Consider the following 14594-nt stretch of genomic DNA (forward strand, 5'->3'; position numbering starts at 1 on the left):
GGTCTGTGAGACAGCCTGGGCAGTGTACAGGCACTTTCTTGGGGCGTGCCCTTGAGAAAGGAGTACGAAACATCAGAAATGGGGGGCAGAGAGAGAAGAGGGGAAGGAATCCAGCCTAGATTACACTGTGCAGAGGTACACTTTGTCCTGCTGTCTTCTGCTTTCTGTGCCAAGGAGTAATTAGCAGCTTGACAAGAAGTGCTTTCACAACCAAGCTTTCGAATATTATCACATATATTTTAGGATTTGGTAACAGAAGTGAGGGTCATACTAAACTTCATGGTAGAAACTGTGAATTCCAGCATGTGTCAGTGCTGTTTTTGTGTCCCCTGTGCTGTAGCTGTGTGTAATGACAGGATCCCATCAGTACTTTGGCAGGGAGTGAGAAAGGGATACAGGGGGAAGCAGCTCATAGCAAATTTGTGGTAGGTATGGCTTTCTGATAGCTACAGTAGTGCCATTTCTGTAAAGAGCAGTAAGAAGGGTTTTCACTTGGGGTGAGAAGAAAGGTCAGAGTGATAAAGGCTAGGAAGGATTTCAGGTGGCTGTATAGTCTTCACCTTACCATTGCTCATAGAGTGTTTCACTGCTGCTTCTGAGACTCTTCTGGAACCTTCCTGGTGTGAACAGAAACTGATTTTCAGCTCAAACCGTTCAATGGCTCACTGAATGCTGGCATGGAAACAAGACAAGTGTGTGCAACTTAGCTTTTGCTAGCTCTGCTTTTTCCCCTCACACTCTGATAAAGCATTTTTAAAAACAATCATGTCTCTGAGCAGGCATCATTCTGATAATTAAAGGAGCTTTTCAGTTTTGTCTCAGGAAGTGAAATCCTCATACCTTCTGATCATTTTCATGATATTTTATTGAATATTTTATTTGGTTTTGTTAAATACTGCATACTTGTGATATATTTACTACTACTTTTTTTTTTCTTTTTTCAAATGTTTACATGTTTGCAGTTTTTGGGTTCTGGCAGGGAAACTTTTTTGCTCCCATTTAATGCATGGCAGCAGCCTCTGTGTAAATCCATAGAGGCTGATCCTCATTTTTCAAAAGATTCAGCATTCACTTTCTCCATAAAAGGAGTAAAGTATTTCCTTGTTTGGGACCATATCTAGCCTATATTAATTGCTTTCTGTCCTTGCTGCATATTAGGTCATTCTTTTGCCTGTTTTGACAAATAGCTTTGTTTTGGGTTTCTCACTTTTATCCCTATGCTGTTTGATGTCTGAAGCTTAATTTTCTCTTCTGACCTGTTCTCATCTCCCTTTACACCCAGATCATATACAGGCTTATTAAAAAATCTCTTTCAAGGATGCTGTTTGTCTGATTAAATCTGAAAACTTTGTCTCAGACCTGTGATGTATAATATTAATCCCCAGCCCTGTGGAAATTGGGGGTTGTTTGTTTTTTTTTTTATTTGTTGACAATAAATATTTTCCTTACTTTCTCAATGATTGCTCTGTCAAAATTGGAAAACAGCCTACCTTTTTATTTTTTCTTTGTTTAATAAAAATCAAGCATTTAATCCAGGAGCAAGAGCCACCACAGACAGAGTTGAAGGCTTTTAATTTCAGTGACTTCTTTTGTGAAGAAATTCTACTGCATCCAGAAATAGCTGGATCCTGTCCTGTCTGTATCTAGGAAGACATTTTATGGTGATGTTTTTAGGAATTCTGCTCATTTTTCTTCCTTTTTGTTTTTCTCAAAGCTTTGTGGTTTTTACCCACATACTATGAGTTGTGATGCATCATGTCCATGTTTAAGGAGTTTTCTAAGACCAAATTTGGATTAGGAATAATTAGACTTGAAAAGGTTATTATCTAAGTAAGTCTACATTCTTCCTCCCCACCTTTCTACAAATAAGCTTTGCACATCCCTCTAATCATTACACCATAGCTGAGAGTAGTAAGACAGCCCTGACATGTCATGGTTTTAATTTTTATCAGATTCTTAGTGGATATTGTGTGTTTTCTTACCACTCAGTGTGCCCATAACTGTTGGACTTGAAGCTGTTCCTCAGCTGGGGCGTGCAAGAGCTTTGTTGTGTGAACTGGATGACCTCATACAGGTTTTTCTATGCTCTCTTGTGTAAAAAATGTTGATTGTGTCATTGTTCTGCAGCTACTCTGAGAACAAAACTGTTTAAATTTAGCGGTTGCCAAGGAGGTGGATATCATCTTGTATCCTGAGTTCTGCTTGCCTGTGCACTCTGCTCTCTGTGCTTCTGCCCAGCTGCCTTGGCCCTCTGCTCAAGTGTGTTGGCATTGAAGTGCCCTGCAGTCATGGACAGCAGAGGTGTTTTGTGATGGAACACTGCTTGCAGGATTTGATTGCTGTATAAGTGACCCCGTTCACGAGGACAGTGCTCAAGTTTTGCAGCTGAAGCTTTTGCTGCCTACAGCGTAGGGAGGCTCTAGAGGGGGAGTGGGTTGGTTTTATGCTAACACTTGTTTAGCAGCATGAGGCAAAGTGGGTTTTCTTAGAAAGTCTCATCAGCATTCTGCTGGATGCTTCCATTCAGCTTCCTGTGCTCCCCAGGGCCAGGAGCTGAGAACAGCTTATGTGAGCAGTTAGCAGAGCCTGACTGCAGCCCTCAGGCTGAGGAGCCCATGGTGGTGGCTGCCACTTGCACTGTGGGAGTTAGAGAGGGAGCCAAGGTGCTGCTGCAGGGCAGAATGGAGGCTGGGGCATTGGTCCAGTAGTCTGCACTGGGAATTAGCAGCACTCTGCACTCATTTCCTTGCTGTGCCCATCCTCCTCCCTGAAGGAATAGCTGAGCTCCTTCTGGAAGTACAAGAAAGTAGAGAAGTGAAGACAGCTATTGCCTGAGAGACAGGAGAAGCCTGCTGGACACACAGCTGCCAGCCAGGGTCGTGAATCCAGGGACTGACAATCTGTCTAGTTACTGAAGTCCTCTGTGGCATGGCCTTTGAAAGGCCTGAAGTGTGCAGTGGGTTCCAGCTATACCTCCCTTCATCACAGTGCTGTGTATTATGTTAAATAGGCTGTATTTCAGCCACAGCACCACTTCTTCCTCCCTGAACAATTGTGCCATCAGCCAGGGTTCTTCTGTATTCAAGGTGTTCAAATGAACAGTTATCTTCATACCTTCCATATGTACTTTTTCTTTAGGTTTTGGTGAAGGCAGTCTTCAGTAATTTTAAATGCTTTGCTTCTTTAGTATTCATCTCTATTATGAATTATTGAGTTGTTAACAAATTTAATATTAAATTTTAACAGACTATCTGATGGTCAGGTGCTCTTTTTGGATAGTAACTGATTTATGAAACTCCACTAAATCAATTTTGGTGTTAGTTTTTGCTTACCTGGTGTTTAAAAAATTTTCTGCAAAGTATCAGATTCTTTTAGTTGTTCTTTTAATCATTTCTGTTGATGTCTGTGTGACGTAGCTATAAGAAATACATGGTTTGATAAGTGCATTTACACAATAAATTTAACAACCTGCCCTTACTTTCACCATGAGATTAAACCTGAGAAGTTTTACTAAGCTTTGTGGGCCATAACACTGTCCTTGTTCCTCCAGGTTTACAAAGTGTTGGTCTCTGTTGGCAGAAATGAGTGGTTTGTCTTTCGACGGTATGCGGAGTTTGATAAACTCTACAACACGGTAAGCAAAAAGCAAGCTATGAAATCATGCCAGAATAGCAGAGTAACACTTGCAGTGTTATGGTTTGAGTTAGTCCTCTCTTGAGGAGTTTGAGTCAACATTTAATAACCATAGGAGTCTAATTAAAGAAGATGATGGAGTGGGTTTTTTAAACTTGGGTTTGTTTGAATTTCAGACTCAAAATCCACTTATTTGTCACGGTTTTTTATAGTTCCTTGGCATCATAGCTCGATGAAACTTCCAGCTTAGTTGTTGTCAAAACATATAAAATGTGCTTTTGTTCATGATACAAAACCCACAAAACAGCTAGATAGATGCATTCCTCCTAAGGAAGTGTTTTTCTTTGAAGTACTGAAAGCAATGACCAAATCCTTGTTTCTTAATAGAAATTTTGTAGTCAGTCATTGATGGCAGTTCACACCTGCAGTTTCAGAGCAGGTATGATTCTTTGCACAAAAAAATGTGGTCTGTGTTCCAAAAAAAAATAGCCCCCTTCAGCAACTAAGTATGGATTTCTTGTGTTTGTTGCTAGAAGAGGGTTTTTGTGTAGTGGGCAAGTGGGGTAAATACTTGTTCAGATGTGAGTATGAGTTATGTGTACTGCGCCCATACTTTCCTGCAGTTTTTTGTGTTTAGAGACCACAATTTTTGCTTTAACAAAAGAGGAAATAATTCCCCTCTGATTCCCATACTAAAGTATTACCAGCTGCTTATTTGTGCCTTCCCTTCCACTGTCTCTCTGGGAGGTAGTCAGGCCTTCTCTCTCCTGCCTCCCTGTGCATGGATTTGCATGTGGCAGTGGTCTTCAAACACAGGCTGTGAGCTTGGAAATGTTTGAGCTGAAATGCCCCCGGATTCCCCATGCTATGCTTTGCCTGATAAACCTGTAAGGGATGTGAAAACAGAAAATCCTCCTTTCCGAGGGAATGTTGGTGATCCTGTTGCCGTGTTCTCTTGCCATTAGAATTGGCCTTGCTCTGCTGAAGTTTGTTCAGCCCTGGTCTTTCTAAAATGGGCAGAGGTGAAGTCCTGGGGAAGCATAACTAGGAGGACATTTACTCCAGTTTTTGTTCAGAAATTTGTACAATATTTACACCAAAAAGAACTCGTGCTGCTAACTGAAAGAAATACTGGTGTTGCTAAGGGAAGAATTGCCAGCTACTGCTACTCTCTTAAAAAGGATGAGAGTAAAATTGTTCTTCTGGAGCACTTGAAGATGAAGTAAATGTAGTTGAGGCTTGATTAGTGCCAGGTTTGGGGTTTTCTTAATATACAATTCACTGTTGTTGTGTACGATCTTCTGGTCAGTTTATCAAGTGAAATAATAATTGAATTATCAAGTGCAGGATCCTAAAATAGACTGTTCATCTACTTGTAATTTTGATGTAGGGGTAGACCACCTGTGATTTCTAAAGCTTAAAGAATGTAATTTGGACAAAACCCAGATGCCTGTATCCCCTGTATCCCATCATAAACCTCATGCATAGAGCTCTGTGCAGGCAAGCAAATAAAAGAAAAACCAACCCAAAAGAGGTAAAGAATTCATGGAGGAAGGAAGAAAAACAAAAAGAGCATTGAAATTTGGTTTTATAACCTGGGGCAAATAATTTTGCACTGTTGCTCTAGTAGTCTGTAAAATGAAGATGAGATGGCCTTTGAATTTAAAAGGATATGCCTGTTGCAAACAAACTGAGTACAGATTGTTCTGGGTATGTTTTTTTCCCCTTGTGTATGAGCAGAGGAAATGGCACAGCGGAGCAGAATTACTAATAATCAGGTGTTCAACCTGTTCATCAGAAAACAAACAAAGTGCAATTATTTCTAGGTACTTTAATGTCTAAGCACAATCCAATTTTATGTGTTTTGTTTTCAGCTAAAGAAGCAATTTCCCACCATGAACCTGAAGATTCCAGCTAAAAGAATATTTGGAGATAATTTTGATCCTGGTATGTCATCTTCTTGTTATTCATTTTGTCAGTTTCTTTATATGAAAATTGATCTATTCCAGCCTACAAGAAGCTGTCTTAGATGAGTTTTGCAGCGGTCCTCAAAACAGTGACTAAAGCAAAGTTTAGTCATGCTTCAGTCAAGAGCAGGAACTAGCGTGGGTAGGTGTTTTACCTTGTGATTGTGAACGAGGCATTGCTTGGTCGCCCAGTGCCTCTCTTGCAGTGAAGGCTATAGCTCCTCCCAGCCCTCCCATATTCAGGATTCTCATTCTGAACTGTCACATGTGACCTCTCTCCTATAAAAGCAAAAGCCAAACCTCAAACTCTTCCTTAGCATTATGCGTAGTCCATTTTGAACTTTCTTTGTGTTACATGCCTCACATGTTCATTTTCCCTGGAAAATGAAGTAACTCAAGGATTTATCTTTGAGGACTTTTGACCTCTCTGTATCTAAATGTGCTTCCTTGTACAGTTCAGGTGAAAACGAACTTCTTCTATAAGTGGAACAACAACAGGAAGCTTGTCTGATATGAACGTGATGTGTGTGAGATACCAGTGATAGGTGGCCATTTAGCTTGCTCTGTACACAGTGAAATACAAATGAAAGTCACTTGAAAATTCCCTTGAAGTAACCTGGGTGGCACCATGGATGAATTAATAAGAAGGCAAATAGGAAGGCCAGGCCATTGCTCTGTGTGTTTGTACAATTCATTCAAGCCATTTTCACTTCAGGTTTTTCCCTTTGGAGCCCTCCTGCCCTCCCCTGGCTTGCTGATGTGGTCAGACTGTAGTTTCATCTCCTCCTGCACCTGTTTCAACTGTTCATTTTCTCCTTTGCTGAGGAACAAATTGATCCAAAGCTGTTGAACTCTTAGGATGTGTATGTTTGGGTTTTTTAAAGTTCTGACAAACAAACCTAGTTTTTTGGCAGTTGCAGTTAATCATCTGGATCCTGATGTGAAGTACTGTTTTATTTTTTATTAGAATAATCAAATACAAGTATCCAAGCTCTGATGTTCTCTTCTGATAAAGATGTAAACGATTGCCAAAAGTTCTACATGTATTTTGTCTGCAGGGACTTTTTGTTTAGTTCTGGTTCCTTTTCTCTGACCTTGGGATTCTCAGAGGTGGCTGAAGACCAGAGAATGCCATGCAGTCTGGTTTGCTGTACAGGCAAATATGCAGGTGGATTTCTTGGAGCCAAATTTAGGAAACTGAAGTTTTAAAGGGGGAAAAAACCTCAACTAAAACTTGATTAAAATTATATATGTAAAACAAAGTCCTCCAACTTGTTTCAAATTTCCGTGAACTACGCTGAAATCCTTGAAGCATGAGAAACCAAATAGTTCTCAAGATGTTTCTTGCTGGGAGGCAGGGTGGAGATGGAGCCATGATGCTTATGTAAATAATTCTTTTTCTTAACACTGATTTATTGAAGCTTTGATGTAATGTTTCTGCTGGCTCCTGAAACAAGCTACATATTTTACAAATATTGAAAAGGTATTTTACTTCTGTAATCCATCCATGGGTATGCAGCATTGTACTATTACATTGAAATACAGCAGAGTGAGACCTTTACATCCTTTTACCCAAAACTACCAAAAATACTGTCATTTAATTTGTAATTTAAATGCTTCAATTTTATTGGCACTTAGGTTATTTTAAAATTAATCTTGTTTTAACTTGAAAAAAATGGAACAGAAACCAGTCAGAATATAGAACCTGAAAATTTCAGATGTTACAGGTGTTTTATCTTCACCAGCATGGATAGCCCTGTAGGCTTAGAGTGACTGATGACACTGTACATCTGCCACACTGAAACTGCTGATGTTTTTCACTCCCATAATATCTGTATGCAAATTTACTTTTCTGTTAGATGTCAGTAATTTGGGATTATTAAATACCCTAGGAAGGGTTCAGGGATTATATCCCTGAAAAATATGGACATTTTTCTTAATATTTTAAGTACAGCTGTTAATTAAAACTTAAAATTTTAATAATTGTCAGTAATCTGGATATAACAGTCATTGAAATGCCTCAAAAGTTAGTGCTGGAGCGAAATATTCTTTTTTCCATACAAATTTTTGTTGATATGAGTGAATGAAGGATAGGATTATTCCATTTTACGCTTTATTTTATGTTAGAACTCAATTTCTATTCCAAATCCTTTGTGTGTCTTTCCGTGTTACTACAGAATAGTTACATGTCTTAAGCTTTAGACAAGGGAAGGGATTCTGAGGATTATCTTTTTTTAATGTTGGAGATGATGTCCAAAATCTAAAGGAAAGTATTTTATTTTGTTATCTTCGATGGCTTTATCTGAGTGCCTGCTGGCAGGATGAATTGTGCAATTTTCCCCCTGCCATACATATATTATGGAAATATGCTGCTTGGTGGGACTGTTCATGTAAAAACTTGACTTGTGTAACTGATGGCAGGTTTTGCCTGTGGCTTCTTGGGGTTTTTGTTTCTGTGGAATCAGGTGCTGTAGGGCTCACCCGTGCAGCCTTCACTGCAGTTGCACATTGTTCTAGGGTGGCACTTCTAATCCACCTGGCTTTCAACATTTTTAAGTAGCGTTGCAGAGACGCTGAAATTTATTCTCTCAACTCAGTTCAATGTTTAAAGCTTGCAGTTTTCATACGTAGAACCAATCCTGTTCTAAATTAGTCATGGGCCAGTCTCCTTTTAACTGCTGTTTTAAATCCTAAAAAACCTGAGTAAGAAAATAAGCTGACTGATGATTCTAATAAGCTGACTGATGATTCTAATAAATCTGTTTTTTTCAGATTTTATTAAACAGAGAAGAGCAGGACTGAATGAATTCATTCAAAATTTAGTTAGACAGCCAGAGCTATGCAACCAGTAAGTAGTTTCATTTCTGTTTTATAAGGACTGTTGAAAAGACATGAGATGAAAAGATATGTTAAATACAAAATTGCAAATTAGTATTTAACCAGAAAATGTATTTTACCTGTTCAGAGCTCTTCAGTATAAAAAAAACACTATATATGACCATCCATTCAGGAAAAATCTACAGACTGAGGAGTATGAAAGTGTTTTTGTTTTCTGAAAACCAACCTACAGATCAATTTGCAGGCAATTAACTGATCTTAATTCCAGGGGTGGAGATTCCACTGTACACTGCTGCTGTGCTGGGCAGGTGTTTGTTCTGCTAGTGGCTGTACTGTTTGAGAGCCCTGCTGTCACCTGCTGCTGTGTTGCTGGCAGTCAGTCACTGCCTGCATCCTTTTCTTGTTAAGGGCAGTTCATGTTTAAAGCACGGTAACCAAGTGCCTTAATTGGCTTCCTGAGGTGGTTTGGGACTGCCAAGCTGAGCTGCCTAAAGGAAATGATGGATAAGCTTGTGCCTAAACTCTTCCTAGCAGGATAAGCTTGTGCCTAAACTCTTCCTAGCAGGATAAGCTTGTACCTAAACTCTTCCCAGCAGGATAAGCTTGTACCTAAACTCTTCCCAGCAGGATAAGCTTGTACCTAAACTCTTCCTAGCAGGATAAGCTTGTACCTAAACTCTTCCCAGCAGGATAAGCTTGTACCTAAACTCTTCCCAGCAGGATAAGCTTGTACCTAAACTCTTCCCTGCAGAGGACCTGCAGGTGTGTTCACCACTACCAGTGGTGAATGGGAGGTGGTGCTAGGACAGAGTCAGCTCCAGTTAAATCTGGAGAGCAGCACTTTGTGCATGAACTCACTGCAGGGCAAACAGGCACCTTCTTTCAGTCCAAAGCTGTAATCAGTTTCAACTGAGTCCATGCAGCTTTCTAGATTTCCTGAACTGGTAAAATGGTAAAGCTCTATGCTTAGCTTTAGTGTTGAGGAAATGTCTTTAATAAATATCCTTTGTTTAATTAGCCTATTTGTACAGCCTGTAAAATTGCCTATTTCCCACAGGAAAAAAGTAACTCTAACAGAATATCACAGCAGTTTGCAGCATGCAGTCAGATTTTCTTTTTTTCACAACAAATGAACTATTTAATGTCCTGTCAACCTGAAATATGCACTTCCTTTCCTTTCTAGAAAAATAAAAATAGGAGCATTTTAAATATACTTCCTTTGATTAGTGAAAAAAGAATTAGTAACAAAGTCTTTATGGAAGGATACCTTTCCACCAGAGCAAACACTATGAGGTTTTTGTTCATGGTACTATTCTTTGGGAAATAATAAAAAGCACTTGAATATAACAAATTACTGAAAATCAATCTATTTTGTTTCATTGGGAAAGGATACTGGTTTATTTAGGCCAGTCTCCTCCTCTGGCTCTCAGTATATCCAACTACCAAATATTTTTGTTTTAAAACATACAATATTTGTTCTCCAGAGGTAAAATGGTACTTTTGTTTTTGTTCTGGACAGCATAAAATGGTGTGTTTAAAAAAAGAAAAAGTCATCAAACCTCAAATCCACCTGCCTTCCTAAATTTTTGTGAGCTTTTAAAATTGTTTGATGCTTGAATGTGACTGTAGAAGAACCAATATTCTTTAATATGGCACTTAACTTGCCTGATCCATTAAACTGACTTTAGCTAGGGTTAAGAAATAGGCCTGATAGTGTTTGGTGCTGATGAGTGTGTTCAATAATAAGCTTATTAAATAGAGTTCTACAATAAAAACAGTAAATAGAGACCAAAGTTTGTCTTTTACTATTCTCCTCTACCCCACCCTTAAAGAAATACTGAATTAAGCAGGAGAAAAAGCTGTACACAGCTTTTAATCCACAGTTCAGTGCAAAAGCATTTAATTTTGTAGTAATTTCTGCGTTGTTTCTCTTTTAATCACTGCAAGGTGATTGTTTTTCTGAAGTGACTTTTTACTTTTTGCAGTGTTGCATTGCAACAAATCATATTTATAATTATGTAATCTGTCACCTTTTCTGTTGTGCCAGTGAATGTTGTTATAGAAGAAATACCAAATCTTTGATCTTGGTGCTTGGAATTTTTTATAAAATCTGATGGAAGCTACTCAAGGGATTTGTGGTGACTGAGTCTTCACAGATAGTCCATCCTTGCTTTCTTAGTTTTGCTTTAATGTGCTAATTAAATTTGAAACTAGGTCAAAAAACTTATGTAAAGTTAGTGATGTGCAAAGAAGACTTAGTGGGTTGTGTATCCTCACAGAACCATTAGGAAATTCACCTTCCATGGCATCTTTTAAGCATTAAAACCAATGTCAGCATGTCATATATTTTACGTCCTGCTTAGGAGAATTGTTTCACTAAAAGCTTAAGGATGATTCAGTATGTTCTCATTTCTAAGGGTGGGAAGGCACCTGAACATCTGAAGTGAAAAGCAAAAATGTCAGATTCAGTGTGTCCAAGATGGTAATATTTACATTATTCTTTGAAACATGCAGCACTGTGTTCTTATTTTCCATCAGTGGATTTTTTTTTCCTTGGGTCTGACACATTTCTTGAATATTGTATCAAAGCCAGACGTTTTGCTCAATAAAAAATCCAAGAAAACCTAAGGTGAATTGGAGTGCTTAGAGATAGACCCTGTGACAGTTTTTCCTGCAGTCACTGCCAGGTAGAATACAGGGTGAGATCACTGGCTTAGTCCAGATTGGGAATTAAGATGGGCTTCAAGCTGCATTTGCTCAAACTTACTGTGATAGACAGCTTGCTCTCACAGGTGGAATGCAGGTGTTCCAAGAAACGGTGGGGATAGAAAGGATAGAGGCCTGACAATGTGTCCCCCTCGCTGACTGCTGTCCTTAATAGGAGCTGAGAGTTTGTTCCTAGTGAGCACTGGGAGCCTCCCTAAAACACTGCACAGCTCCTGCAAGTGGGCTGCTCACCCCCTCAAATGTAGGCCTTCACTGAAGTATTAATGCATTTAATTGCTGTCTATCAGAACATGTCCAAAGAAAACCTGTTTGAAAAACTGTATAATAGAGGATGCATTAAAGATATAATGCAGTTATTTTTAAATAGTCCAAAGTAGCTCCTTAATGAGAATGAGAACATTTGCATAACACTTGGAGAACTCAAGGATGACAATACTCTGCAACCTGTGGGGAAATGAGTTATCAGTTCTGTAAGTGAGAAGCAGGGTCTGAATGTGTTCCTTAGAAGAAAATCAGTCACAGTCTTTCTCTGATTTCAAAATCTGATGAATATGAAAGTAAATGTGAAACCCATGAATTGTAGAATCTTGCAGTCCATGCTGGGGAAAGCAAACTTTGCACTATGTTATTGTCCTCTTTTAAAGTGTTACTGTGCTTTATTGTATTAGGGCTTTTTGAACCTCGCTTTCTGAAAGAAAGATAAAAGTGGTTTACTTTTTAAGAAAATGTGGTAAAAAGAGGGAGGAGTTGGACACTGTTACTTAAATACAGTGTGTCTTAAATGTTAAGTTTCTGGTCAGTGGCTATGAATTTTACCGATTTGCTTCAAAATTTGTGTGACCTTTTGGGTTTGTTCATATTTCTGCGTGCATCCAAAATTTTTGTGTGGTATTATATTGTTTTTGCAGGAAAACTAATGCAGAATGACTATTACATAAGCAACAGTGTTAAGCAGAGCTTGACATTCTTTTGTGTGTTTCAGAGATAATCCACAAAATAAATTTATTCAGTCATTCAGTCAATCATAAAAATCCAGACAAAACCAACTTTTGCTGGTAGTATATGTACAATGTATACTGAGTATCCCTTTTGAAGTGGTTTTCTCAACCCTTTTGATTTCATAGGTGAGGTTATTTTAGGAATAGATTCCATGTGTTCTTAATACATTGAGTTAATCTGTGTGAGTTAATAGCATAAAAGTCATATCAATCTGTATAGCATTTTGCATAACATGCTGCAGTCTTGCCTAAGAAAATGGTACATAATTTTTTAAAATTTTTAATCAGTAGTTCTTTGCAGTGTTTTTAGAATTGCAAATGTGAACACTGTAACATCAGTTACAATTCTGGCCGTTGTGGAGTTGTGGGATACCCTGCAACTGTACAGCAGCCTTTTCCTGTGAATTGATATTTTTATGTTTTTCCTGCTGTGAATTCAGTCATGAACAAAGTTACTATAGTAACTATTTGGATGTATGACAACATGGTCTATTTAATCAGCCAGTTGTCCAGAATAATTAATACTGAAAGGTAATAAAGGTCTGTTTCTGTTTTTCTCTCTTGTGAAAAGCATTAACCATAACTTTTTATTCTTGATTTTATGATATCCAAATGTTCTGAAATTTAAATTGTTGTGTCATTGTTGCACCAATATTACTACAGTGTTCAAACCACTGTGATTTTTGTCTTCCTGGGCTCAGGATACAAGACAGATGCTGAAATAGATCAGAATTTGGAGCTCATATAAAATGGGAAGTATTAAACTGAAATAATGATGGGAAATTATGTGAACAGTCTTGTTGCTGTGCTTTAAACATGAAAGGCTGAAGGTAACTGAAACATATTTCAAATAGGACTTAGGAACACAGAATGTAGGTGATGAAAACTGGGAGGCTCCAGATAGCCTAGGATATGAGGTAGGTTCAGTAGTGCTGACAGGAAATCACAGGAGCTGGAGAAGTGTCAGAAACTGCTCATCTCTTACTTCTGATCCTCACTGATCAGATGGAGGGTGAATGGATTGAAAATAGGGAGTACATTTGTTTCTTACTTAAAATTACCCTATTTTATATATTCTAGGGACAGATTAAAAGAGCAGCTCCATAGTAAGCTAGTGCCTTTATTGTACTGAATGGCTCATCTGGAGTTTCCTATCAGTGACTACCCTGAGTCCTTCTCAAACAACTTTGTCTCTGAAATGCAGGAAAGATTTATTCTTTGATAAGAAGGTTGGTTGCCTTTTAGTGAACTGAAGGAACTTGAAAGATTCAGATGATCTCTTGAAGTGATTTATACAGGATATACACAATACCCATCTTTTTAGGAATTAATTTTTCCTCAGCTGTATTTCATTATTCTTGCACTGTGCTGTGGTTCAGTAAGTTCATTCTTTTGATCTGTTGGACAAGCCTTTCTTTCTGGAAGAAGAAATTTTTGGAATTCTCTTACTTCCCCACCTTTCTCTTAGTCCCTGTCCCCAGCCCCACCAAGACAGAGCTTGAAAATGCTGCTGAAGATAAAATGCATCTCTTTAGGTACTGTGGGAGGTCTGTCACTAATTCCTGAAGCAGTTGTGTCCTGCAGCTGATTGAAAGGATTTCTGAACACTGTTTTGACAGTGTCCAGCCAGAAGGAATTCTGAATACAGGATCACCATCTTCTGCTTTAAAGTGAATGGGGAGAGGAACGTTACTGCTGTGTATCTCTTGGAACACATGTCTTCCCTTGGGATACAGATGAAGTATTTCATTCCCTGTTGTATTGGACAATTCAGTTCATTTTAGAAAACAAAAATTTAAACTCTTTGGTTTTTGGGAAGAAAGTTGGTTTCTTGGTGTCTGCTAGCCAGTTAGAACTCATGCTTTCTTCTGATAATTATCTTTAAATGCAGTTCTGCAGGGTTTCCTTCTGAAGTCTTTGTGTACATATACTTTAACATGTCAGGTTTTTGCAAGTGAAAAGGTTTGTGCTGTATAACACTCTTGGCAGTTGAATTATGTTGCTGTAAAAGAAAGTATTGCTTGTACACAATTCTTAATTACCAGAACTTAAATATAGAACTTAGTGATGAGTAACTCCTCTGTATGCTGCTGTTCAGTCCTATGCTCTGTGTTTATGGCTGAAAATCATGCAGATTATTGGTGTGCTAATGAAGTTAACTGTGTTTCTAGCCCAGATGTCAGAGCATTTCTTCAGATGGATAACCCAAAACACCAGTCAGATCCATCTGAGGATGAAGATGAAAGGAGCAGTCGGAAGGTAATAAAACAGAAGTAGAACAGTCTTCTAAATTTTAGCTACTTGAGGGCAATCTTCTTAGCTATATTATTTACTGAAAACTACTGGTACACTTTGCAATAAATCCCCTCCCTGTTCTTTTAAACAACTCAGTTCCACTGTGGGCTGTAAGCTATTTTTCTGTCAGGTGTGA

At 38.4% G+C, this 14594-nt stretch overlaps 1 protein-coding gene across 5 annotated transcripts in view; it reads left to right on the forward strand.

Moving 5' to 3' along the window:
• SGK3 (serum/glucocorticoid regulated kinase family member 3) overlaps positions 1-14594 on the forward strand; it is a 55318-nt gene that overhangs the window by 30639 nt on the left and 10085 nt on the right. For 4 of the 5 annotated variants that reach the window (XM_063169713.1, XM_063169724.1, XM_063169733.1 and 1 more), the window contains 4 exons: positions 3551-3634; positions 5508-5580; positions 8373-8448; positions 14335-14422. In XM_063169713.1, coding sequence (XP_063025783.1) covers positions 3551-3634; positions 5508-5580; positions 8373-8448; positions 14335-14422 — 321 coding nt within the window. Of the gene's footprint in view, positions 1-3550; positions 3635-5507; positions 5581-8372; positions 8449-14334; positions 14423-14594 lie in introns of those variants that run through there. The other variant, XM_063169750.1, reaches the window with a different exon arrangement.

The sequence above is a fragment of the Melospiza melodia genome, chromosome 1 (genome assembly GCF_035770615.1).
Source record: "Melospiza melodia melodia isolate bMelMel2 chromosome 1, bMelMel2.pri, whole genome shotgun sequence".
In the NCBI taxonomy this organism is placed as follows: domain Eukaryota; kingdom Metazoa; phylum Chordata; class Aves; order Passeriformes; family Passerellidae; genus Melospiza; species Melospiza melodia.